This window comes from Bombus terrestris, chromosome 3, assembly GCF_910591885.1.
Source record: "Bombus terrestris chromosome 3, iyBomTerr1.2, whole genome shotgun sequence".
NCBI classification, from domain to species: Eukaryota; Metazoa; Arthropoda; class Insecta; order Hymenoptera; family Apidae; genus Bombus; species Bombus terrestris.
Genome location: NC_063271.1, coordinates 2,210,003 through 2,237,815, shown reverse-complemented (window position 1 = coordinate 2,237,815; position 27,813 = coordinate 2,210,003). Strand labels below are relative to the sequence as shown.

At 47.8% G+C, this 27,813-nt stretch overlaps 1 protein-coding gene across 1 annotated transcript; it reads right to left on the bottom strand.

Moving 5' to 3' along the window:
- Window positions 1–140: 140 nt before the first annotated feature.
- LOC100651071 (homeobox protein B-H2) lies at window positions 141–26,767 on the bottom strand. The gene is made up of 3 exons (XM_003394228.4): window positions 24,777–26,767; window positions 12,726–12,948; window positions 141–2,984 (listed from the first exon to the last, which is right to left on the bottom strand). The coding sequence occupies exons 1-3, from the start codon at window positions 25,225–25,227 to the stop codon at window positions 2,078–2,080; spliced, it is 1,581 nt and encodes a 526-aa protein (XP_003394276.2). The 5' UTR covers window positions 25,228–26,767; the 3' UTR covers window positions 141–2,077.
- Window positions 26,768–27,813: the final 1,046 nt, after the last annotated feature.

The window sequence follows — 27,813 nt, the reverse complement described above, 5'->3', positions numbered from 1 at the left end:
GGCAATCAAAATGTTTCTTGCTACATTGCTCGCCTCGATAACATCTATAACCTTATGAATACTAACGAACTTATTACCAGCGAAAGGATAGGATATTCCGTTTAATAGAAAGATGAGAGAGAAGTAAGAGAGGCTGAGCGTTAAATTTAGTATAATATATTTTCCATATAATAATTCTCGCTATACAGACATTATTTTACAAAGCATGATTTATACTATGTACTTCTTGCTGCATTACTTAACGTTAAGTCACACGATACCGTGAGACTCTCCGATCGCGTCTCGTCGGATTTACAACAAACGTCGTCATTCCTTTAAAGTGTTCCTTTACTTCGTACAACAGCTGTTCTCGCCATCGTACAGCCTAATTTTATGCATTCGTAATACTGGTATTTCATCGCTGAACACGCAACAACCGTGTCTGCACCGTCGAACTTGATCTTTTCCCCCTATTCAACCAGCCGTCTGAAACATCTTTCCACGTATCGCGTATCTCTGAACGCTCCACGCGACCATCAAACGATTCTAAACGATACGACACCTTCCGACGGTTCAAACACGTCCCGCGCGTTCTTCTACGTATACTGGAATCTGAAAAATACTTCGGAATACCTTGTTATCACGGTTGGCTTCGACTTACGCCTTACAAGTATCTGCGATTTCGACTCGTCCAACCGGCCTACTATTCGACTTACATACGATTTCATCCTCGAACGTAGCTATTTACAACAGTTGTCGGTGAAATTATATGGACGATGCGTCGCGGCGAATCGCGCCGATCGAGTTCTAATCGTATTTACAACGGGAATTTATTCCCTACGCCGCGAGCTCGTCGCGTGGTAGAATCGAGGAGCCGCGCCGATATCAATCGGCCAATTTTCTGTTGGCGTTTCGCAAACGAACCAACGGTGAGCAAAAATGTCGCGTGGCGAGAAACGCTGTTTGATTGTTCGAACAGCCCAGCGGTCCCTCAACGCTATGTATATACCGAAATTCTCCGGCGTCTTCTTCTTTTCCGACCGTCCTTTTTTCCTTTCTTTTCTTTTTTTTTTCTTTTTTTTTTTTGTTCAGCGACCGCGTGTAATTTCGTGTCATTTCGGATTTCTTCCCCCGCAGGCAGGTCCCCCTAATGTCATATTAATTGTAGATTCGCGTTCGTGCGCGATTGGCTCGTTTCCTGGCGCGACTCCAGTCGTTCTCGATGGTAGGTCTAGCCGGCTCTCTAACCTATTCTTTATCCTTCCCCTTTCCCAGACAGGTGAACAGTTTTTATTTACACCGCGAAAAGTAGCCGCCTCGCGTCGTTCAACGACGTTTCTACCAATTAACAACCGTTTCCTTTTGGCGTTTACGTCCACACGCGCATTCGTACATGCACACACACACACACATACACTCATGGATATACAGACAGGCACACACGATCGACGAACCGTGCGAGCGTTACGATAAATCTGTCGAGACATCGTCGATTAGTCGATTCGCTCTCTTCCGATCTACCGGTATAACGATTATTACATCGAGTATGAATACTGTGTTTCAGCGTACCGTTGGTTCGCTAAATGTTCCAATCGCGAAACTTTGGTTAACCACATAACGCTTCCTCTGCTCATTCTCATTATCTAGGAAATCCCGGACGTCCCGTGCCATGTCACTTCCTGTGTTCCACCTCACGAAATTCATTGCCAGTTCCATTGGACACCGAACCGGCGAGAAAATTTTTTATATGCGCGTTCTTGCTTACGTAACGTAGTAAGGATTCGAGTAACTGCTATAAACCAACGTGCGTTGGTCTATTAACTCGATCGCTTCTCTCCGCTTTGCCTCTCGATAGACGTTCGACCTCGCGTTCAGTTGGTCTGACGCGAGAGACTGAAACGCGTTGTCGATAAAGCTCGTATCCGCGTTAAATATCGCAAGTTCGTGGAAGTTGAATCTCTGCGTCGAACGCGCCAACCTTTCCAGAGGATTAATCGTCCTCCTCTTGGAAAGAGCCTGATCGATCCTCCTCGATCTCGACGTAGCTGCTTCCTAATGGTTCTCTTAGGTCGTCGAACCTTCCTTCGGCATCTATACCCTAGATATCGTGTATACTTTCATCGTCGCTGTCCGCTCTTATACTCTGAGGACTGTCTTCTCTTTTCGGCGAACGACTGCTGCTCCTATCCCTCTGTCTGATCGCTCTCAAGTGTTCTCTCTCCCTTCCCTCGATCATGTCGGGACTATCTCTGTAGTAGCTGCCCAAACTCGACAGACCCGAATTCGCCGTCAATGATCCAATGGTATTACTAGGCCCTGCCTGAAGCATCGTAGGTGGATAGAGTCTATCGTCTTTGCATATAGGAGATCTTTCCCTCAACGCGGGACTCTTGCTCCTGTCCCTCTGTCTCGATGCTCTGTTCATGTTCTCCCTTTCTCGTCCGTCCACCGCTTCCGGACTGTCTCTGTAATAGTTGCTGAGGTTCGAGAGGCTGGAACTCGCCGTGAGAGTTCCAAGGTTGTTACTCGAACCGGCTTGCACCATCGTTGGCGCGTACAGTCTTTCCTCTTTCATCAATGGCGATCTGTCGCTGAGCACGGGACTTTTGCTTCTGTCCCTCTGCCTGGACGATCTCTCCATGTTCTCTCTGTCTCTTCCATCCGGCATCTCTGGACTGTCTCTGTAATAGTTGCTAAGATTCGACAGGCTGGAGCTGGCTGTCAGAGATCCAAGGGGATTGCTAGGCCCTGCCAGGATCATCGTCGGAGGATACAGTCTGTAGGGAAGGGGTTTCTGCAGGGTGACAGCCGCTGACGCTTGCTGGTAGAAGAGACCGTTGGTTGGTAACGCGTGTGCACTAGGATACGGCCAGTATCGTCCTGCAGCAGGATGCGCAGGAACCGCTGCCGCTCCGCTTCCGTACAGCTGCTGGAAAGCCGCCACCGCGAAATTGTTCTCCGCCATTATTTCGAAGCCCACGATCGTCTGCCTCTTCCACTTCGTTCTGCAAAGAGAATACAGGGAGGAACTTAATTTCGATCGTACGATTCCTCGCCGCTCTGTACGACGTTTATATTTTATCGGCGTGCCTCTTGCAATTTATTCGCGAATGGTCAGGAATTTTGTCGTTGATCGTTCGTAGCTACCGCTTGACAAGTCAACGCCTCAACGATATTCAAAGGCATTTACAGGGGAAAAATTCTTCGTGGTTTTTTTACGATTTCTTCGAATTCACCCCTAACTGTTCCCCGGTTGATTCGATCGCCTCCCAATCTCTGTCCGCGTATGTAAATCTCGATCTGGGACAATTACGCTAAAACGGGATGGCGTGCCGTCGAGTGGTTACGTTGGCCACACTGTTGGCGAGCTTATTATACTAACAAATAGCCCGTGGAGTTTCACCGCCTAATCATCGCGTATCATGCCACGCGCGCAACTTCCTACGCCGTGGTTGTGAACGTTAAAGCGCCTTTGGACGTGCCTGGAGATGTGTCGGTGTGTCTTTTCCACGGGTTACCAGCCGATGGACAACGCGCACGGCCCGATAAAGGCAAAGTGCACGGAGAGGTTAGAGAGTGAACTATCGCGTGGGGTGAAAAAAACAATGAACGATCCCGCGATACGTGTGTACGCAGTCGTGAGTCGCGAGACCAGCACGATGACTCGAGGAAAATTGCGATCATTTGTAAAATAAAAGGGTAGCATTCGTTCGATCCCGGTTAAAGATAGGGAAATGTTTCCGACTATGAACTTGGAAGAAAAAAAAAGAAAAAAGAAAAAGGAAAGAAAAGGAGGGGCGCGATTTCGTGCTATACGCTTTTCACCAGCGTTATTATGGAAATGCGGGATAAACGAAAAGGGCGAAACGCGTCCGTGAGGCTTGCGACGATGATAGCAGTGCACCGATTGAACCAATTACGCAACTCGTTGCATCGCGCGTAATTATCAAAGAGCGGAGTGGAAAATTATAGTCTCGCGTCTGAACCGACACGTGGTGATTTAGCTCTCTCGCTCGAGTTGCAGCGTATTACTCGTTTGTTATTACTGTAAACATAATGTTACGTCTCATTGTCTGGTGGACTATACACGCGCGGTGGCGTACACGATGGTAAAATGTCCCCGACGTAGCAGCGCGTCGTAGGCGAAAACGAAGATCAACGTTGTTAGTCGACAATGTTGGAAAAATTAGCGGAACACGAGCAAAGTACAGACGAGTATCTATGCGTATAATTTGGTGCACGCGAACGGTTGATAAAACAATTTTTCATCGATGCAAAAATAATTTGGCCGTGCATGCTGGTTATAATAATTAACAGCAGTTATACGCGTAATCGATTCCCGTTTAAATATGGATTCATGCTCCAGTAATCGAGGATCGATCGACCCGTTCGAGGTAATTACCGCGAGATAATTAGAAAACTTGGCAGCATCGAATCGCGAATTCGGGAATAGAATTTCGGGCAATCTCGACCGGCTCGACGTTGCGCCGTCAAACGTCACGATTATCTACGACGATAAATCAGCTCGGTGGTCCGCTACCCTCTCAATTAAAAGCCGACGATCCGCTAGCTGCGGAATTCGGGACGATAATTAACGAGCCCCCCAACGGTCGACGGGGACATTCGTTACGTTTTTCCATAAAAACCGGCGGCACGGGATAAAAATTAAAAAAATGAAAAAAAATAGCAGAGGAAAAACGTTGTGCCTTCGAAACGAGGCCGCGAATTTCACGGGAGGCCAGGCGAGAGGGGGCGAGCAGGGGGACGAAGTTCGTTGTCAGGGTAATTAATAATCAGGAGATCCGTGGCTGGCAAGGGACAAAGCGGCTCTAACGGATATGCAGCTCGCACGGAAAATTCGACAATTAATATATTTCGTGGGGTGCATGCCTCCCTGTTCGCCGCCCCTCCCGTCCACGACTTGTCTCTCTTACTCTGCACGCGTTGTGTGCATCGCTCGAAAATGTGGGCCACTCTCTCTCTCGATATGCCCCCTAGCTTTCGGCCTTTTGTGACGCTCGACGATAGGGGAGGTAGCAGTAAAATCGTTCATGAATTTTAAACAGGGCCCTGCCCGAATCGAGCCACGATCATTTCTCATTTTTCCGCTGGCATGCTGGCGAAAAGGAGACCGGCCGATGCACAGGCACGAGAGAACGAAACGGCAGAGAGGAAGAGAGAAACAGAGAAGGCTGCCGTGTAACCGAGAGAAGAGGGTGAGTTACGGGCTGAAGAACGGAGACGACAAGTTGCAATGAAAACCACTCGTGCGATTATATGATGAGTAATGTTTTTTAATACCGCCGCTAGGGGTGGCCGGTCATTTTCGAGTGCAGCCACTCTAAAACACCCTTAATTGCTGTGCCTGCTCTTTGTAGCGGCGGTTGAATAACCGCGAGAGCGAGCGAGACAGGCCAAGGGTCGGAAGTAGCTGCGGAAAGAGCAAGAGTCATTGATTTATCGTTCTCGAAAGGTTCCCGCGAGCTGCCTTCGCGTCTTGCCTCGAATAAAACCAAGGGTAAACTGGGGAGAGAGGTCCGAGGGAAGTGTTAAGAAAAGTGTAACGATCGCTTCCATCGGGCTTAATGATCGTCGACTTTTCGGAGACGAAGGATACCCCAACCATCAGGGTTCCTTCGGTGACTCTGTCAAACGTTTCTCCGATCGTTGCATCTTTTCAGACTCTTCCAGAGATTCAATCGGCAAATGTCTTGCTATTTTTTCTTCGATAACGCGCGACTCGTAACAATGCGACGAATAAAGAATTACGCGAACGACGCGCGTTTAAAAGGTGTGTGGGGGAGGGGAGGAGGGGGGGAGGATAAAGCCAAGGGAGAGAGTTAATGCATTTATAATGGTGTTTGGGACTGGTCGGTGGTTTTGTGGTTACGAGTCCTCGCGACACTAATGCAACCAAGCTGTCGGCTCGGTTTGCGATAATAATGGCGACAGACAGAGAACGGAGGCAAAGAATAGGGCGACATATTTTCAAATTATTATTTGCTCGACTGACTATGGAACACATGTTCCACCGGATAGACGGCTGTAATATACGTATCAATTTTCATTCGCGATACAAAGGGATAAAAGGAGAAGAACTCGAATTAGCATTTGCCATTACGAAACGCGTTTACGTTCTGCAACGCTCGATCGTCGCTATTATCGAGTCGTGTTCACCCTTTAGAAGTGTACGAAGTTTAGAAAAAGAGAGAAAGAGAGAGGGAGAGAAAAAATGACCGCCTAAAGGGTAGGTTGTAACGAGCCGAGAAAATAACGATAGAATTGTACGAGACACGCTTTCTCAGGCAAGATTGCCGTGCTATTTAGTATTTTTAGATGGAAAACTTAGCTGGAACGTTACAGGTACCATATAGGCGAACAAACGCGCATGCAAATATATCGTTACACCGCAAACTCCCCTCGGTTATCGGGTACCGGCCGGTTAGCCTCGTTTTTCTAGCTATTTCGCGAAATTCCTCGGCCACCGCCCATTCCGTACTTGAAATCGTGTCGGTGCTCGGTGGTTTCGTGACACGAATTTTTCTTCAATCACGCCGACCGTGGATGGCTGGTTGCCTCGGCAAAAGATCGCCTCGAAACCAGTGCATTTGACTAGCCGAGAAATCAAGACGATCCGTTATAAAGCGGTTTGCTAGAGGCGTGGGAAGCTCGTGTGTTCTTCCGGCTGGTGTCGAGAAGCCTCAAGAAACAACGAAGCCGGATTCTCACGATTGCGATGTATCACGACGCGTTAGCGATGTCGCCATGCTGTTACGGCGCCGTGGCTTCGAGAAAAGAGGAGAGAAGAGAGAAAAAGAAACGAGAGAAAAAACTGCTGTTTCTTCGTTGCATTTCTCCTCGTGTTTCTTTCAGCCGGTCCCGCGGTTAAATTTGCACCTAATTTACCGTTTCAATGGAAATGTTTTGCGCGCGTCTCTAATTAACAGATCGCCTCGGGTGAGCCTGTTCGTGTTTAGCAGCGCCTCGATCCGACGCTTTAGGTAATTGCTATATTTACGAGAACTTTCTCTTCGTTGATCGTGTCCTTTTCCGTGTACCCTTGTTTGCGGCACGTTGAATAATTGGTTCGTTAATTCGAAACACGGACGGTGTAACGGTACGATCGGAACGAGACGCCGGCTACAAGGAAAAAATATTAAACGATGAAACGTTGTATTTACCGTTTATATAGATAAAACGAAATATTCATATACGCGCGATACATAGACGTTCGAACGATATTCCTTGTCGTTTCGTTGAATAACTGGAGGACAAAGGAAAAACAAATTTCGATTCGTTTCGAGTCCTTGGACGAGTCGTTTAGTCGTAACTTAACCAGCTGGGCACTAACATCGTCGCGTTATTAGTTTTGTACGTCGTAAAATTCTATACCGTTCTGTTTCGTTTCGTTTTAACGACCATTATATACCATACTTCGTTAGCGTAATGTTCTCAAGTACGTGACTCACTGTTTTAGTTTTACATCTAAATTTAGCGTCAAACGTTCAATGTTTCGCTGGAAGATGGAAGATGGTCGATAATCCCCTCCTTGTCCGACCAAAAGGTAAGAGAATAAACACGTAATTAGTCTTAAAGCGTAGAATCGAACTCTTGGATAGACGTAAACGCGTAGCGTGTTGGAGGGCAATTTTTAATTTCCTCTTGACTTATCGGTATCTTATTATCGTACCGGCATCTCTATTGCGCGGCCCGTTATACGCGTATCACTCTTGCTTCTTATCCAATGTGTGTATGAGGTATTACTTCTAGATAGCCATGTAGTAAAATATTATAGCGTGTTCATGGTTGATGGTGTTTAGCGTTGATGGCATATAACGAGCGCAAAACCGTGTGAAGGACTCTTGCCTCCCTCTCGCCATGATCCTGCTCGCTCGTGACGTTTTCACTTGCTCGTATTTTCATTTAACGCGCGATAGTTTCGTCTCTCTTAACGCAACGGAATTCTTTTCCACTTGAGATTCTTCTTCGTCGTTCTTCTCTCTGTAAAGCATGTTTCTCAAACGGTACGATACAGCGGCTGAGAAAAGCGACGATGATAAACCGTTTATAAATTTCATTACCACCGTAACGAGCCACGACCGCCGTAATTACATCGACAATAACTCGAAAACTTACATTTGCAGATTCCCTTGCATCTCCGTTGACATCATATCTCGCGTAACGCGTTCGCGAGAGATTTCTGTCAATGCACGAATACTTCAACGAGCAACTATTTTGAGTGAGAAAAATTTGGACTTTTCTATTTTTTGAAAAAAAAAAAAAACGATAAATTCGAAGATATCTGCTTTTATCGTAGATGTGGTCGAAACTTTATTGTCTGAGATGACGTTCTGCGCGTACGCGCGTACCGTCTACCGTAAAGGCAAAGTCTCAGCTTCGGCGGATTCGGCAGCGCGGCAGATTCGTGTGCGTGCGAGGGAATACTACCCTCGGGACGTGACTCGTAATTCTAGAGTATTACGCGGTGGCTCGGTGCTGCTTTCCAGCTCGGCTTACAGTTTTTCGAAATCGTTACCCGTGCACCACCCTCTTTTACCTGCGCGTCATGCTGCAACTTCGAATCCTCCACGATCGAATCTACACGTTCATGGAATATTTCCTACCTCTGGTGTTCTCAATTCCACGTAACAAGAACGTCAAAGCGTTCCATGTCCATCGATTTGGAAACGATTAGATTACAACTAATCCGGATAGACGTAACGTTGCGTCGATGCGAATAGAATTTTCCGCTAAGAAGGGTAAACGTCATCGAGGAGGGTTAAGGCCGCGATTCGAACTAATTAAAGTAGCAGGGCTTCCGTAGTGGATTTGTAGCGATAAATCCAACCACGAGCGCATAAATCCGCCGCGGATACATAAATCTACGTGTCCGAATACATAAATCTCGATGCGCGTCGCGAATTACATAAACGAGCGAGCGAGCGAGCGGGTCTTGTGGCGTTTCATTAGAATGCAGTTTCTGAACGCGGAGGTAAGTGTGCCGAGGGGACGCTAAAGACCGAAAGCGCGCCAACGATCGGCCGTACGGCGTGTGTGCGCGCCACTTATGGATCCACCGATGCACCGACCCGTGTACGGCTGTGTACGTAATTAGCCGATAAGTAGGGACTGTGCGCGGTGAGTAACGTAACGAGTCCTAATGACTTCTAAATAACCAACTTCGCCGTTGCGTATGGCCGGCATCCAGCGAAGAAAAAGTGGCGAGCGTATCGCTTATCGGGACTCGACGAGGCAATTTAACCGAAGCTGCCGGGCCACGATCGATTTCGCGGAAAATACGTCCACCGCGAGAAAATCACCGCGACTCGACCACGGTTTTAGACGGCGATCCTGCTACCGTAGATTCAAGAACGGGGTAAATACCGGTCGAGTCGAGCATTCATTACCGGCAACGACCTGTTCCGTTTTGCCTCGTTTCTTTTTCTTCTTCTCGTTCTTTCTCGATCTCGTTACGAACGATCTGCCAATTGCTGCACAGTCGCGCAGTTAATTAATCGTCGATCACCGCTCGTTTTCCAGTAGAAATTAACTGAAAACGCAGGTACGCGTATACGAAGAGACGGCTGAAGGTAGTAATCGCGTTGAAAAATCGTTTGCCACCTTTCGAAGGTGATAGTTTAGCCGAGAAAAAGGGATCCGAAATGCGTCTAGGTGGCGCCCGAGGTGTGGTCGGCGCCTCCGCGAAAAGGCGCCGAGTCACTGCGGCCGCGTACACCGAGCAACAAAAGTTTAAGCGGGCACTTAAGAAGCCGGCTGACAGAAGCGTCACTAATTTTCCCGGCTTTTTGCGCCCTCTTACCAGCCTTTCGTTCTTTCATCCATACCGGCGATAATCATGGCACGCGTATCATCATCGTCCTTCTTCTCCTCCGTTAATTAATCCTTTTCGATCATTCGTGAATATATTTCTGTGTCATACATGTACGTATATGTATATAATTAAACGAAAGTTACACTTAAGTATCTTGAACGTCGTAGATCGCCGTGTCTTCTCACGGCTTCTCTCGCCAAGTGGCAACGATTCTTAACAAATTGTCAGGTTGCCGGATAGACGCGTAATACGCGGCCAGTTTGCTCACAAGATGGGAAACGATTTCAGGCTGGCCGCAATTAGATCCGAGAGACTGAATGGACACCGAAATACAGGTCGATGCAATAGCTGACAGCGTGCACGTCTGTGATTACGGCGTTCGGTCGCCTCGTAATTGACAGTCTAATGGCACGGTTTAGAGTCTAAGATTTGCCCCCCTTGTCCCGCGTTCTTCGCTTTTTGTTCGCCGCTATACGCGAACCATCACGAGCCTCGGAGATTCTCATTAACGATTCGCTTTCTTTGAGCTCGATGGGCCGCTTGTCCAAACTAAACGGCCACAGAAGTCGCGTAGTCACGAGTTGTGGGTGTTTCGAAGCTAATCACCCTCGGAGGGCACCGAGCCACCGGGAACTAACGACGGGGTGGAAATTGGCGTGAAGCCATTTCGAGGACAGAAAGTCATTGGAAAGAAATTTTGTTCGTGATAAACGAAACGTGTATTCAGACGAGGCGATGATTCAGGCAACTTTCAACCCTTAAACGTCCAGGCAACTGATTTGTTCGTCGCGTGACACCCCGGGCTCGAGCTTTCGCGTTCTCTCGGCTCTTTGAATATTCCTTTGTGCATTAACCACGGGCGCTTTGAAATTCACATTTTCTATAAATTTGGAGGTCTTTGAACGCGCTCAAACAACTGCAGGACAAAAAGAGCGGATCCTCGAGGCACGTTCGTTTCAATGGCTTCGTTTTAAAATGCAAGCACCGTCGAGTTTAATTGAATTCGCTTTGATTAGAAATTCTTCTTCCACCGTTGAGAACGCCGTTAGACTCTGGAAGGATTATTTACTGGTCCAAAGAAGTTTCAACCGAATAGTTTGTCGGATGGAAATTATTTTCGGAGCCCGTTTGCAGTCGGTTGAAAAGCGATCACAGCGTGGACGGATTGCTGCGAAAGACAATACGAAGCCTACGAATTTAATTTTCCTCGCTCGATCTTAAATACCGGATTCTCGTGACTAACGAGCGTGATGATCGAGGAAAGATAGGACCGCGAAGTATCGACAGGACGAAATTGCAGGCGCCACTGAATGACTCGGTAGAAACGTTGTTCGAATACAAAGGATGCCGCCGAGGATTCGAAAATCGAACCTTCGATTACATGTATTGGCCTATACCCTCGTTGTTCCGATTCTTCTTCCTCCGTTTAATATTAGATTCTCGAGTAATGGAACTTTTTTGAATCTCTGAACATTTGAACTCTTAAATTTCCAAACGTTCGAGTCTTGCAACTATTTTTTCTTTTTAAGATTCGAAAATTTCTAAATCTCCGAGCGTCTGAAATTTCCAAATTTTCATCCGAGACTTAAATTCTCCAATGTATCAAAGTTGAATTACCGAAACGGTATTTTGGTCGATTCGTGAGATCCGTGAGATTCGTGAGCAACGACTTAGGTGGTGAATTTCATTTTTGTCAAGTGCCCGAAATGTATCACTCTTTCGCGGTAAAAAGCCACGGTTCCCAAGAGTCGCTGTTTTTTAAAGGATCGTTCACGCTGCTACGATTATCGACGTTCGCGAAGCTCGCCAGAAGAGCTACATGACTTTCGAAATATTGGAGCAGAAACGTCCGTATGGCCGGTGATCCTTGCGTTTAACCACGTAAACAGCGCCTTTGTTGGCCGCCGCGATTTCCATTTACGGATTCGATACGGGTTGTCACGAAAGGCCTCGCCGCTATGCTACTCATTCCGAGATGCCTTGATGAGGAGCATCCTCCGATTGACATGCACAGAGTAACGAAAGTGTCGAACCACCCCTCGATCGATCGTCTTCTTCGCCCGCTTCTTACTTTGCTCCTTTAAACGTTTTATAAAGTAAATTCTCCATTGTCTGTCCGGTTTCTTCGTTCATCACGTATCGAACACGGTCGTGATTCGCGCGTTTCTTTGTTACGTGCCAATAGGATCTTGGTAGTTTATTAAAACGTCGGAACCACAACATCCTCCTCTATCTGCTTGCCTTCTCTTTAGAACTCGACGAAGCTCGCTCTCGTCCGAGGTTATCCAAGTCCGATCTACTCGAAACAGTTGGCGTGTCGTTCTTCGCGTCATGTCGATTTTTCTACCTATTCTTCGTGTCATTGTACGTTTCTTCGACGATCTTCTTAAAGTCAACGATGCTTATCATCGTGAATTTGTATTTATAGGGAACATAGAAATGCGTATTATCGCGCGAATGATACGAAATTTTGTAACATTCAAAGCAGAATATTCGTTATATCATCTAGTGAAAGAAATAAATCACTATCTAGATTCCGATGGCTTATGAATTTGCATAAATATTCACAATCCAGTAGTTACGATGTTATAGCTAGGCATAACGCGTCAATCGATCAAGATTTCTTCGCTCGATGCGATAAAAACCTTTCACAGCAATGATTCTCTAATTGTTTCGCGCGGTATATTATTACGCGAGGCAGTTTATTATTAACCAATTTAGACTCGGCGGAGGCTTGTTTCGTATCGCACGATTCTAAAGGAAGAAGAATGATATTTTCCATTATATCCTCGTACAGCGTTATCACGTCACAGGGGGTTGTTTACCGCTTCCGAAGATTATCCACCGCCATTCTCATCCTAGACAGCTGTAATCTGTCAAACGAACGATACATTTTTGCGAGTGGTAATCCTACCTTCTATTTTGGTACCACGTCTTCACTTGGGTGTCGGTCAACTGCAACTTTGCCGCCAGTTCCATCCTGTCTTGCACGCTCAGATACTTTTGTCGCTCGAAACTCTTCTCCAGAGTTTGAAGCTGATGATCCGTGAAAGCCGTGCGCGCCTTTCGCTGTTTCTTGCTCTGCGCCGAGCTGAGCGTGCTGGACGAGGAACTCTTTGGATCGTCCTCCTTGCCACCTGAAACCCCGACAATGTTCGATTAAGTCTCGCGGCGAATCAAGCGGTTCGTTACTTAATTGATTAGCCACGTTAAAAACTAGATGCTTTCTATTTATCGAGTGAAAGGTCTATATCCTTTCTTCTTACTCGAACGACATTATCTTCTGTATTCTCGTTTTCTTGCACTCCGAACGAGTCAGCTTTCTGTCAGTTAGGCTAAGGACGGAGGAAGCAAATGACAACTTCGCTGTTTCTATATGTTTAATGTTGTTTATTGCTCGTTTTTTTTTATATTAATACATAGAAATACATGCTTTCCGTATCAACGGTTAAAATTGTATTTCAATTCAAATATTCGCTTACGGTTATAATGGAAAAAGGCAGCGAACAAAATCAATATTTCGTTTAAGTACGCGATACACGGTCGATCGACATTTTCGGATATCAATTTTTATGTTTGTTCCGATAGAATCGATCACACGTAGTTATTACATACCACCCTGTATATTATTAATCGAACAGCAAGATTCTTTTGTTATTTTCTAAATTGAAGATATTCCGTCTGGACGATTAAAAATTCAGTTTCTTATAATCTAACTTTCACAACGCATTAACTTTCACGATACAGAATCTACGAAATGTTTCATTATCCTAAGTTATTTCGAAATGCTGTAGGAACTAGTAGGAACGCCTACCATCCATTCTAAAATCCTAATTACACGCAATCAGAGATGAACTCGTATCTGGGAAGAGAGTAAACGTGGAGATTCCATGAGCCGGGCCGTGGAAGTTTGTCAGGTCGGAGTTCGAAGAGGCTTTATTGCAACCCGTAGGGGAAGTAATCGATGCCGTGGTGCGCTCCGTATATACGTAGCTGGCGTTTTTGCTGGTCCCTGCATGGCGATCACGGCCGCCTCTCTCTCTATCGGCAGAGATCCTTTTGTTCTCCGTTCGAGTCCGCGCAGCCGTGAGCCGATTGGCTGGTATCGCGGATTGGACCACGCAGCCGCGTCGAGACGCCGCAAATTATCCCCCCGGTTCGCTGGCACCCACGGAGAGGGTGGGATTCCCCGAGGAAACCGATTACACTCGATACACGTCGGCAAGTTGCGCTTCTCCACGCACACACGCTCGTTTCCCGGATCAAATCTGACGCGAACCACGCAACACCCCCTCCTCTCGATTCGTCTCTCCCTCGAATCTCGTTAACGCTGCTCCTCTATTTTTCTCATCGTCCGGGAGACGCAATTCGCCCGTCTCGATCGCAGGAAAACGCGTATCAAGCGATATTAACTCGATCGAGATAAACGCGAATCTACGGCGAATGGAAAAATTGTTTCGCTGGTTCGGTGATCGCCTACGTCTTCCGGCAGACGTTTTTAGCGATGAAAGGCGATCGTTGTCCGTCGTTCGTGGATGCTTTGACAGGTTGATACGAAAATGCAGCTCGATAGACGGGATTACGGTCGGAAGAGCGTACGTTCCGGTGCAGAAGCGAAGGATCGGTTGGCGAAGTTCGGGGGAATCCCGTCAGGGGACCGATCAGCCGGCTGCAACCCCACGGGAGATGTTCTGCGGGCTTCTAAAAGTATCTAAAGGACTGTTGTCGCGAGCTCATCGATTGGAACGGTCGTGGGTGGTGCGGAAGAAACAGCACCGAAGGGCTGCAGTAGGGGAAAGGATGTGGAGAAACGAAAAGAAGAAAGAGAGACTGGTGGGGTGGGGAGGACTAGGAAGAGAGAAGTGCAGGCGCGAAAGGGACAGAGAAAGAGAGGGAGGGAAAAGTGGGATGGTAGAGAGCCAGTGGATTGAGTTAACTCGAACGAAAGCGTGGCTCTTAGCCTCCGTTTGATCGGCCAGATTCGCTCGAACGGATCCAGGACTGGTCCGCCATGTTGGGAAACATGGCCGACGATCCCCGAGGAAAAGCTCGTGGAGGAATTTCATCGTAGACTGCAGCTCGAGGTCGACTCGCGAGATTCGAGAGAAAGGGAAAAAGAGGGAAGACGATAAAACGGAGGTTGGAAAACTAAATTTACTATGTGATACACTTAGAGCCCGGGTCTCAACCAACGCAGTTCTCTTTTTTACACACTTCCGAGATGTTGGGCTGGAACTTTTTCAGCCCCTCTGCTATCCTCTCGTGTACACAGTTTGAAGTAACTCGAGAACTATCGCGAAACACACGGTCGTTCCTTTTCGCCTCCTTCGTCACCATCGTATTCCGCTCCTTTCTCTTCTTCTCGTTTCCGCGTAAAAGCGCTTCTGCTACTACGTTTCTTCCACCGCTTACTCCCACAGCACGTACTTGCAAGCTTTGTCCGTGTGTTGGCTCGTCTTTACGAGCCTGTTCTCCGCTTTGTAAGTATGTTTCACTTTGCCTCGACCGGTAATAGGAGCCGATGCTCTCGAAGGGGATTCGCAAAAACGTTTTCTGCGATGTACGATCGCGATCGAAACGACGACAACTTCTCGAAATGAAAACGATCAACGTCAAGCCGGACGTTGAAAGATATCTTTACTGCTTATCCTTTTATCTTCCTCCTCTTCTTTCTCCTCCTCTGATCAACCATCGGTTTAATTCGATGAAAAATGAAGAGACTCTTTTCTACCATGGAAGCACGAGTGTACACCGACTCCGCAACCGTTCCAAAGTACTCATTTTTCTTCCTTTCTCCGGTGACAGTATTCTTTTGACTTTTCCACCACCTCTTTCTGTTACAAGATGCTCCGAGTTTCATCCACTTTTTCCTCGAGAACCGGCCACCGTCTTCTTCGCGACTTTCCAACAAACAACATACATCTCGCGCTGTCCACCTAGCACACGTTCTCCATAAACTTTATTGTTTTCGTCGTACGAATTTGAAATCTAAGCGACGAAACTCTCGAGATTATTTAGCGACATGTTTGCCACGAAAATGTTATCCTCCTCGCTGTTTAAGTCAATTTTTCATCGCGTAAGTTCGCTTCGAAATTAATGGATCGCAGCGTCGAAACTCTCGAAAATGTTACTTAGCGGTCTGTCCCTCTTTTCCGTAAAGACAAGAGGAAGATTACACGGCCGTCGTAGAATCGCGTTACTTTAATTAAGTTTGTACAGGTAATTGTCGCAACGGACATAAAAAAACATGCCGGTGTACCGGATACACGGCGTGTATGCGCCAATGAAAATTGTCGTGTTTCGTGTGCGAAAAACAGAGAGGGAAATCGAGGCCCTCGCGTGCTACATCAGCACGCCGACGCCGTACAATGTATGGAACATAAAAGTGAGATTAACAGGATGTTTATCGAGCAATTATTCGCTGCCGTAATTAGTGCCAGCACGGTCGCGTCCACGTCGTTGACCAGGTATCGTCTTCGTTTAAGTCCATGCGAAGTACTGTTTGTCCGGTTTACAACGAAACGCGACACCTGCAGGATGTACAGACGATTACGGCGGAACGGACATACTCGGGCGGCCGATTACGTCGCCCTGAGAGGCCAACCACGCGTATTTTTCACCGATCCACCGCGATCGATTAAATCCGTCTACCGTGAGACTTTGTAGGTTACGTTCAGCAATTTCACATTTCCGACTTTGGTCTTGGAATTGCCGATTATTTGTCGGATAGATTAGTCTGCATTAATATAGATTATATGCTCGAATTCGTACAAAAATTTAGGAGGTGTCGATCGTTCAACGACTTTGGTATTGGGATTCGATAACGATCTATTAATTAGACCGTTGTATAGTAAATTAAAAATTGTAAAATTGTATTCCGCCTGGATATGGCAAAAAAAGAATTTATTTCAAAGATAGATCAAAGACCAACTATCGAGACAACGATACTGCAAAGTACAAATTAAGACAAATACTAGACGTATCATCGCGTAGCAATTAAAATCTACGAACTACGTTATGCATCGATATTACTAAAATAAAAGCGTGAAAGAGACGAGTTAAGCGTTTCTGATCGAAGGCGACGATCGCAGCCTCTGCCGCGTGGCGGTTTTTATCGCGCACTGTTACGTGCGGTTTACATCCACATTCCGCGAATGTTAACGGCATTGCGCCAGCTTTGCGGGTAAAAACGCACACCTGCGGACTAGTTAGCCGCGCGGCTCAGCCCGCGACGAAATAAAGCAATAAGCAAATGAAATCGTAGCTACCGGCGCACAATGGAGGACTTTCCACCCTTCCGTGCCGCCCCCCATACGTCCGCCCTCTTTTCTCCGCTTTGTTCCTCGTCTTTCTTTCCAGCTATCTCCGCCAGTCATAAAGCAACGCGGAGCAACGGTTTGCGAAACTTTTATTATCGCTGCTTTTACGATCTGTCCAGGTTAACTCGAAGCTATACCGAGTTCTGCCAGCACGTCGAATTTTCACGTTACGATCTCGTCGTTTATTCTTCCTACACGTATAATCGTTCGTACATGTGCAAATCGTTTAGTTGGCCGTACAATATTCGGTTAAAGTTCAGTCATTGGCAATTAACAGGTCGTGAGGAGGATATTTGATAAAAATGGAGCAGAGAGATTCCGGGAATTTAGCGTAGGAATTTAGCTTTCTCCATTCGAGTCACACACCTCCTTTCTTACTTTGCCCTGTACGCACCCTCTTTCGTATCGTGTACGAGGGTGGTGGTTCCCGACGGGGGTAGAATTTGACCCCTCTTGTGTATTGTGTTACCGTGTCACCACCTTTGGGGGTAGAGAACACCGGAGATAATGTTATAGGGTTAACGTTTTATTGCCTGCCCACTCTATTTGCAGTCACCCCGGCGGGGATAAATCGTCAGGGCGAGAATTTGAAAAACAAATTACGCCGATGCTGGTGTCGAATTAGTATCCTAACGTACATAGTCGAATTTTTAATTGCCATGGTAAACATGGTCGACACGGTGGAAAATAAATCTAGGAACGCCTCTCGTCTTCTTTTATCGTTTGACGAACAATTTTGTTCGCGCGAAGCCTCGCGCTCGTTTTTAAAGGGATCTCAGCGGTGGAATAAGGACGGCGAGGTGTCGAGTGTCGGCTCGCAGAACGATCTGTCGCAGCGTGGAAACATTATAGGGAAAAATGCAATCGGGAGTTACTGTCAGATCGAATTATGCGAGCCTAAGGTTTCGCGGGGTCCATAACGAACGCGTTTCTCGAATTTCATCGGTGCATTCCGCGTGACCGGTGAATAGGAATACGACTACTGCACCATGCGATCGTTCCGAGGTAATTAGCTAGGACACCGGAGAAGTTTTACGCAGTTTCGTCGACCGCACATATTTTCTCTTATTCGTTACGGACCGGCGATATTATCGTTTCGAACGTCGATGTAACGTCGACGATTCGATCGACGAGGTTTTCGAACGCAGTCCCCGGAACAGGCCAGGGGCAAATTAATTCCATCGCCGGAGAAACATCGTTTGCGATACACGAGGCCGTGGACGATGAAAAGGCAGGAACAAGATGGAGGGTGAAACGGGGACACCGGGTCCGCAGAGTTGCGAGCGGAACAAAGTACAGAGCAACGAGCAGGTTACCTTAATTGCGAGTGGCCGACGGGAAAGTACATAGTTGCGACTCGTTTCAACTTCAAATCGGATTTACTTGTATCGAAAAATCGAACGTTCTACGTGCGTTGACCTAAAACCGGTAGGAACTTGATCTTCCTAAAATTTGGATCGTTCGTTTAATCGTAACAGAGACTCGAGCTAGAAGAGTCGAAGCGTGGACGTCGAAGAAACAGAAGGGGAGCATCGGGGACGCGGTTGCGGCGATCCCTAGAAGGTGTTAGCGTGTAAAAATTCGTAAGGCAAAGTACAGGTGGAATAATGGAAAGTTGGTCGCTGAAATGGCAGCACGTAGACACTCGTTGCTCGTTCCTGCCACGCCGAAACTCGGTCCTTGTGATATCAAGGCCGGCCTCCTGGTCACGCAAAAGTCGTGTTAGCGACTCGCCAAGTGGCCTCCTAGCAGTCGTCAACGTTGCTCTAGGGGGTTCGTGTACACGTGTCCACCTTCCTACCTTCCTGTACGTAGTCAGTGGTACACATTGGCGACAGTGGTTGTGTGGGTGTGTTACGTTCGTGACTATACTCGCGTGTTAATTGCGACTGCATTGGGCGTAATACGTGGAAGGAAATTTCGGCAAACCGAGATACCGGTGCCAATTAACCTCGGTGACGTCGACGAATGGGGCGTTCTTTTCTCTTTCTTTTTTTTTTCTTTTTTCTTGCGGCGCCGAGCTCCGCTCGGTTCGAGAATGGCTGTTCCTCGTTATTGAGTTAATAATAAGCCCGTCAGAGAATGGAGGAGCCGAAAATTACCGGAAGAGGTAGTTAGAAATTTCTGTAAGGTGTCGAGGAAAGGAAGGCACACCGTTTAGCGATTCGCCCGATAGTAAATAAACTCTTGGGTTGAAAAATGATCATAGCGTTATAGAGTTTTCACGATACATAGAAATATCGCGAGATATGTAATCAGGCTGGACTATCGGTACGGTTAATTCGCAACACGTGGAAAGCGTCCAGTGTTTACAAAGTGGCCGATCCTAGATTAAGCGAGCATGATTAATTATTCGAGCGCTTGCGAAGTCAGCCGTTTGAAACAATACACCTGACCCGATTAAGTTGGCGAGATGTTCGTGTACAATGACGTTCCTCGAAGTCGTTATGCTTGTACGATGCGACGACAGTTTAACCTTACCCCTCTCGCGATCAACGTTCCCGCTCGCGTCCTTCAAAGTTCAAGCACCATGACGGCGGTGCCTTTGCACCCTCGTGTTCGCAACGTTTCTTTTCACCGATCTCGATTCGTTCGATTTATACTTTTTATGGATGATTTACTTAGCAGGTTGCATCGTCTGGACGATCGCTTTACTTCCAGTCGTATAATTTCCAGTGCACCAAACAATGTAGAAGTTGGCTGTTTAAAGGTAGCGCAAAGCGAGGTCAGCGTTGTCAACGTTGGAACAAGCTAGTTAAGAGGATTTGCGATCGCGAATCTCATTAAGAGAACGTTGAAAACCAACCGCACGAATCCCAACGACAGCAATGTAGCTCACTGGCGTTTCAGTGCTAAGGAATGTTTAGGAAATCTGACAATTCGTCGTCCGCCTGTGCTACCATAGTTGGAGAAGTATAGAATCCACGACGATGTTTCTTACGCATCGACTAACTAGTTTCCAACGATCTAGTTTCCAAGATGGAATTTCTCACTGATATTTACGCGAATTTATGCTTCTTTGGCTAGAACTAACCAATAAAATAGCGGCATCGAGTCAGACGTTCTTTCCACCCGTTAAAATACCACTTTACACATTTTTTAATTTCCCATCAATGCGCAAACACAACGTACTTCGATGCAGGAAATCTCACTTCTTCGGGTAAGAAATCGTTGCGTGGAACAGACTGAAACTTTTCCTAATCTCGAAATCTACGCGTTCCATTTTCTCGCAATTAATTCTTCTCGATTCGAATCGTTGAGAATCGAATTCGAAAGGCTCCTTCGGTTACCCTTTTCCCTTTTGATTCTTTCAGAAATCTCAAGCCCGTTCCTACGATGTTCATGGCGATATCCTTTGACGTTTCTATAAAGAAGCGCGTACCAGGCCTCGATTATTCGGAGCACGGATTAATCCTGGGCAGATAGTCTCGTCAGAAAGGTGACAGCCGGTTCTCGTTTGTCAGGCTGTTCTCGTATGGGGCGCAAAAAAAAAAAAAAAAAAAAGAAAAAAGAAAGAGAAATAAATAGCAAAGAGGAACGAAGAAGTCAAAGTTGCCTTTCGTCTCGGCGTCTACGACGCCTCTCATAGAATTCCTAATCCGCGCCGAGATCTAAACGGTTGCCAATCATTTCCGGTTCTCGGATTAGTCGCGCGCGAAAAGTCGGTTCCCTTTTAAGGGCGTGAAACTGGCTGGCCCCCGGATCCTTCCGGCCCGACGCCAGAAACCAACAACAATGAGTCCCAGAAACGAATGTTGGCTTTGTAAGCCGATTACAAACGATTTGTACACGCGCTCGAGAAACTCTCTATTTCGCGAAGCATTTCACGCGTTTGCCCGCTCTCCGAAGATTCCATCGAACGCACCGCTGTACTCGATATCTCGCGAGCAGATCGCGGATGCTTATGCATTTATGGGAAATTAAAAATGTAAAGATATACGGAAGGCGCACAACGCGCAAAAATATTTAAATATCTAAAGTGGAACAACGATCGTTACGATGTCTATCGAGTGGAACTATACCATAATTATAGGTTCCATCTTTTTAGTTGCTTTTATAAAACTATGAAATTGCATAAACGTGACAGAAGTCGAGTTACGAGGTATGATTTACCATCGAATCTATCTCTATTTTCATAGTAAAATTACGCGTAATAGGTGGCAGGGAGGAAAGTGGAACTAGAAGGAAAGACGAACATAGAAGCTGCAGAGAATACGAGTTTGATTTTTGATTTCGCAGCGTCTTATCGTATAGGTTCTATCGGAAAGAATAATAGAGGCGCAGAGGCGTATAAAAATGTACGATTGATCGAGGAAAATTGTGGAGCCCGACGCGGTGCGAGCGTGTCCGACGGCAATTACATCGGCGTTACTCTTCTTAATTGGCTTTCATTAATTCTTTATTGGAATGAACGAGCAAGATGGACAACGGCGCATGTACCGACAATTACTCCCGCGAGATTAGATATGCACACAAAACAGCTGTACGAGATAACACATCGCGTCGACAACGACGGTTTTTTTCAGTATTAAAGAGGAATTCTGCTTTGATATCGTCGCGAACGTATCTCGATACTCGTTCTTCCTCGTTGAATCAGGTGTTGAGGATGGTTGGTCGTGTGGTAGTTTAATGACGAGATTACTCGATGTTAAAACCGTCAAATATATTTTTAAATAATTATAAATACAGAGTCAACCGTAGATTGCTCGCTACGGATCGTTAAAAGAATGTTCGCCAAGACGATCGGTACTAACCGATACGCTAAACGACTGTGCGTTGATCGCTATTAAAATCGTTCGAGACTGAGACTGAAAAATTGCTCCTCTTACGATCGTGTTCTTTCATTTATACTGTTTTACACGATTGACATTGTTTTAGCCGGAGTTGGTTTATTATTACACGATGTATATCCTAACGACGTCGATACTCCGAGGCAAAACAACAACGTGGCACGTATTGTTCTTTAGCTCGCGCGCAGCTACACAGGCAACGAAAAAGTAAAAGAAATTATAGGAAAAAGGCAAACAAATCCTATTAAGGGATATACGGGTTAAGCGAAATAATTACGAATCGACGTTTTGTAGGAAGATCGGCGCGCCTGTTAAACGATCGGGGTGGAAAAAGTTGATCAGGCGAGAAAAGATATGGGAAGAAAGGATGTTGGCGTCGAAAGCGCTGATAGATCAAGAGGATGGATCGTGTATAATCACCGGTTCGATCATCCGGAAAGCATGTTCACCGGCAATTACAACGGCGTTACTCCTTCTAATTGGCCTTCATTAATTCTTTAGTCGACGCCGGGGCGACGATTAGCCGCGTGTGAGGTTAACCGCGACTGATAACGGCCCCCGAGCATACGTTATTCGGTCGAGAGAAAAACGTCGACCACGATATATCGGCCAGCTATCGCGACACACGCTTTCCCAGGAATATTTCAACTTTGCGAATCGCGATCTACGATCGTACGGTACGTTAGAGTAGACGAGACAGCGGAGGTTGCTCTGCTGTTGTATTATCGCGAATCGCACGCTTCGGTTCAGGTACGCGGGTCCGGCAACGACGACGACTATCGGCGATTCGGTCACGTCGAGGATCGCCAACGAAGGAATCGCGAAACGGCGGATAAATTCGTAGGTGTCCCGATTTCTTGCAATTTCTCGTAGTATATAACACGGTTAGACGACGAGAGATCGATGTCGAGGGAAGAAACGAGGGATCCGTGATTTTACCTAGCGAGAGTAATTGTTTAGAGGAGGATAAAAGGCTGTTTCCGTTTTTGCGAGAAACTGTCTATTCGGTTCTCACAGTCAGAAGCAGTATTAGTGCTCGGAACCGTGTCTCTAATCACGTAGCCGTAGTCATGCGCGTAATTGTTCTTAATGTACTTTTTGTGCAAAATAAGCCGATTACGATGTAAGCGTATGAACTTAGCCTCGAAGGAAAGTACCGTGGAGCGCCGATCGACGGCAAACGTAAAACGGGAATGTACAACGCGGAGAGAAGGGTAAAAAGCTGGTTGTAAATTGACGGAAATCGTCTCGAGATGATTGGTATTAGCCGTGCTCTCCCAATGCCTCTGTCAATGCGGCTCCGAAGCTAGCTGGAAACTGACAAATGCCTGTAATTAGCGTTTTTCTTCCCTTTTTCTCTAATAATCGTAACTAGAGAAATATCACCGTGTACCCGACGTTTAATCGCTAACGCGGCTCGAAACATTCTCCCTGGGAGGAAGTGGCGTTCGATGTTTGTATAAACAAAGGAGAACACGATCTCGCGATTACGGCTGTAATTTCGAGTTACGGGTCGGTGAATCGGTGGAAATAAAAAACAGATACGTCATAGTATCTATAAAGGAGAACGAGCGTAGAATAATGGACGGAAGTGTCGAAATGGTAAGCTTCGACCGGGTAACGATTATTCGGGATTCCATTAACTCGAAAAAACCGCGATGGCCTCTAATTAGCGGACGAGGGCCGAAAACGAAAAATCATTGGATCGTTAAAAACCGCGGCGTTCTATGAAATTTCGAAAGGCAAATCGATCACGGCAGTAGGTACGTATTACGCAGTGGCCGATGCCTCGGCATCCTTAAGGGTCAATAGCCGTGAAGCATCGGTCAATTAAAGGATAGGACCGAGGTAAACTCGCGATAGGTCCGTAACAGGTCAGAAATGATGAATGAAGGAAGCGTTAGACACCGACTGCCCGTTCCCTCTCTTTTTTCTTCTCTTAAGAATTGATTGTAATTTAACCGTGGAGATTTATCTCGTGGAAAATGGTTCCTTTAACACGGAACGTACACGTATACGCGGCGTTTCCCTTTCCGGTAAAAAGATTTTCTTGCGCGTCCCCTCTCTAGCGGTCGTCTCGCGGAGAAAACGTTTACCTACTTGCCTCTCTGAACGGATCGGCTGAGTGCGAGCGAGAACGGTAAATTCACTTGGCACTAGGAGGCCCCGAGGGTGCTAAACGGCGGAAGGCGGCGGCTCACGAATACAAGAGTTAAAGGAAACAAACGAGGGTAACGTAATTAAAGCGTTGGAGCGCCCAAGTCCGATTCCAGACCATTAAAATCCCTAAACGATCGTCGGGACAGAGGCGGATCGAAGACGGAGAAGGGGACGACCCTGGCAGAAGGATGTTCTATCTCCCGGGAAATATCTTTCGATTCTCGAAGCACGGTCCGAGTTGCGTTTCGTGCGCTCGCACAACCACCGACGGCCGACACGATCTCTCACCGAGTGGAACATCCGGTCGGGACAGTCCGCCCCATAAATGTCCTTGACACCTTCGTGAAAGTCCACGCGAGCGGTCAGGTGAACAAACCGAGTGGCGAAATTAATTTCGCGCCTCCTTCGCTTCTCTCTGTCTCCCTCTTTTATTTTCTCCCCACCCCCTCCTCCCTCCCCGTCCCTCCCTCTCTCTTTTCCGTTTCTCGTCTCCTTCTACCATCGGCCGGCCAATTAGCCAACGTGGACGAACAACGATTAGAGGCTCGTGTCGAGTATACCGTAGGCGGCGAATCTCTCGAATTTCGCTGGACACGATTCCAAAGCTATTCCGCGTAACGATTTAATCAAGGTTGGTTCGCGGAAATATTTACGCGCGACGACGAAACCGAGATAAGGACATAATTGACCGCTTACCATTAGAAGTAACGGAAGCACCGTCGTGATGACTCGCGTCGCTATCTTCGTCGAGGTTGCTATTGTTCAAGGACGTTCTCGACTGATGCCTGACACTGAGGTCCCTCGGTGTGGAGGGCGGACTCCCGGGCGGTTCTTGAGTCTGCAGACCCGCCTGGTGCATCTTGCTGGACGCGCCACCGAGGATATCGGTGATCATAAATCGCGATCTCTGCGGCATCGTGGTCGATGCGTCGCCGCGTTCCACCAGACCGTTGTTGTTGCTGTGATTGTTGTTCCTGGCGTCGAGCCCATTCGACAGACGTTCCACGCTCACTCCGTTCCTCTCGACGATGTTCTCCAGCCTGTGCGCCTCGAGGCCGGACATCCTGCTCAGATTCAGACCGTTATTGGCCACGGCGACGCCGCTGCGAGCCGCCACGTGGTGATTCTGATGATGATGGACCGTCATCACGTTACACGTAGGTGGTTCCTTCGGGCTACGGGCACCTGCAGGTGCCTCTGTCGCCACCCCAGGACTCGCCCGATACCTGGGAGACAGAATCTTGCCGACGGTGACGGCGTCGCCTCGAGTTAGGAACTTCGTTTCACCGAATCCCCGCGGGCACCTACACTTCACTGTATCCGATTTATCCCTCGGTACGCCGTTCTCTCTTCTTCCAGTGTCTCTCTGCGTCCTTTACCAACATTCCTCCCATTGATCGGCACGCTATCGTTCGAATTTACGGTAACGTTACACGATCTTTGCTTCCGTTCTTTCGCGAATTCTTCTCGAACGCGATACTTGGCGTCACGGTGCGGTCGAACCGTCGTCGATGCGAAGGATTCGGACGGAGAATCCTTCTCGACGAATCTCGTGGTCGATTTCAGAGCGAGAATAGAGAGTAAATGGCGCGTGAGATGGTTACGATGCACCTTGCGCTTCCTCCCGTTCACTCGGTCGCTCCACCTCCGTCTCCACCTTCTTCGTCGTCCTCTTGTTCTCCGCAATTAAGGGGCCGCTCCGCTGGTCTCCTTGGTTAATTGCTAATTGGCCACTTAACATAATTGCCGCGCGTAACAGCCAGTTCGCCGGCCATTTCCGCTCTCCTTTTTCTTCTTTTCTTCTGCCGTTTAATTATTAATTATTTTTTATATAAAAGATCCGACTTTATCTCTCTCTCTCTCTCTCTCTTTCTCTCGTTCTCTCGTTCTCACGTTCTGTCTGTCCGTCGCTATTTTCCGTGATAGCGCGTGTCCCAAACGATCCGTACACGTACACAAGGTACACCGTCGAGAACTCGCTGTCGCGTCAAACAATCGCCGTCGCGTTAATCGCGCTCGATATACCTGTTCCGCTAAGGAGAACGCTTAATAGAGCTGGCTCGTGTTGCCGACGCGATTCCTTCCAACCATCGATAAGACACTCGATCGTTCGACCGGCTAGAATCACTAGGATCGCACTGCGATTAACGGACAGTCACCGAACCGGTTTACTACCTCTCTCTGTTCCTCGTCTCACGTTCACCGAACTTCAACGTCTCTTTTATCCCATCAACTGCGTCACATCGATCAACCGGCTATCGCTGGAAACTCGATGGTTCACAATATCAGACTGTCTGCCTTCTCGCCGATGGAACACCGACGATCCACGTAACCGTTAGCGGACGTCATCCTCGAGCCCGGTCTTGTGGATTCGCGCGACTCACGCTTGGCCAGGTTCTCTGGATCTCTGGTCGTCGTTCTCGTGGCACCACGCACGAAGGAAACACGCGTGCAATCGAACTCGCGGGTGATTTCGACGCGATCGATCTCGCTGGGATCGCGCTCGAATCGGAGCGATCGTCGAAGCAGAGAATGCGTTGCGTCTGGTGATGAGGTGTCGGGAGCGTTGGCTGGGGCGAGGCGTGCGTGTGCATCGGGTTGCCTCGACTGATCTACTCGCACTGAGCAGACCAGGCGCCTCCGTACGTTCCTGGGCGGCCATATCGGCGTCGTGGCACGCCCTGAGCATTCCCCTCTGCTCCTTCTGCTCGACCAATCCTCGAAAGCGGCGCTAACTAGCCAGCCAATCGGCAACACGACAACCTCGGCGCCTCCGCTACGTGGCGCGGCTACGCCCAACTAATTTGAAATGTGTTTCAGCGGTAATTCGATATAAAATTGTAGTTAATATCTTTCATTATAGCGCGGGGAGGGAGGGTCAGGTTGCGCTCGCAGCGCAGCAAAGTGGAGGGGTTTCGGTACCGAGGAGGGCCAACCGACCGAGAGAAGGGTAAAGGGAGAAGGGGTACAAGAGGCTAGAGGAGAGATTGATACGAACGCTCCCACTTCGACCGCTTTCCGCCGCTCTCGTTCTCTCCTTGCCCGTTCGAGATCGCTTCCCGGAGCAGTCGAGCGGGAGGAGAGGTCCAACGCGTCCACCTGGAAGGGGTTGAAGAGCCATCGAGGCCGAAGGGTGGTCCTACCTCGAGCTTCTGCCGCGAATCCACCGGCCGCCGTCCACTTCTACTTGCCTCGCGCTCTGTCCGTGCCACGGCGGAAGGTTCTACTTACGAACGAAGCCACGAGCGCGCCGCTCTTGTTTTTCCTTCATCGTCGTTTAGTCGATTCGATCGATCGACCCCGCTCGGTTGGACCAACCTCGCCAGGATCTCCGCGAAGCCACGAAACGATTGCAACGCGTACGAACGAACGAGCGTTGGTAAATGCCAACGACGATGCTTCGGAAAGGGAACGCAACTTTCCACCGAAAATTTCACCACCGACCGATCACCGAATCGGATCTAACGACCATCTGGTTCGAAGGTGTTTCCACGCTCTTCTTCTTCCGCCCCTTTTTCGCCGTTGTTCCGGCGTCGGCCAACTTTGTCCGTTCGAATCGACGAACCGCCGTCGCTTCTCTGCGAGCTGCTCGAGCGTTTCGAAATCGCCGCTGCAAGTTCGTCCAAGCTCGGAAACAATGCGCGCAAGCGTATCCGCCGAGGAATAATTACGGTAGCGTCGTATCAACGCTATCCAACACCAAATCGAATTAGCCACGCGACGGTAAACCGAA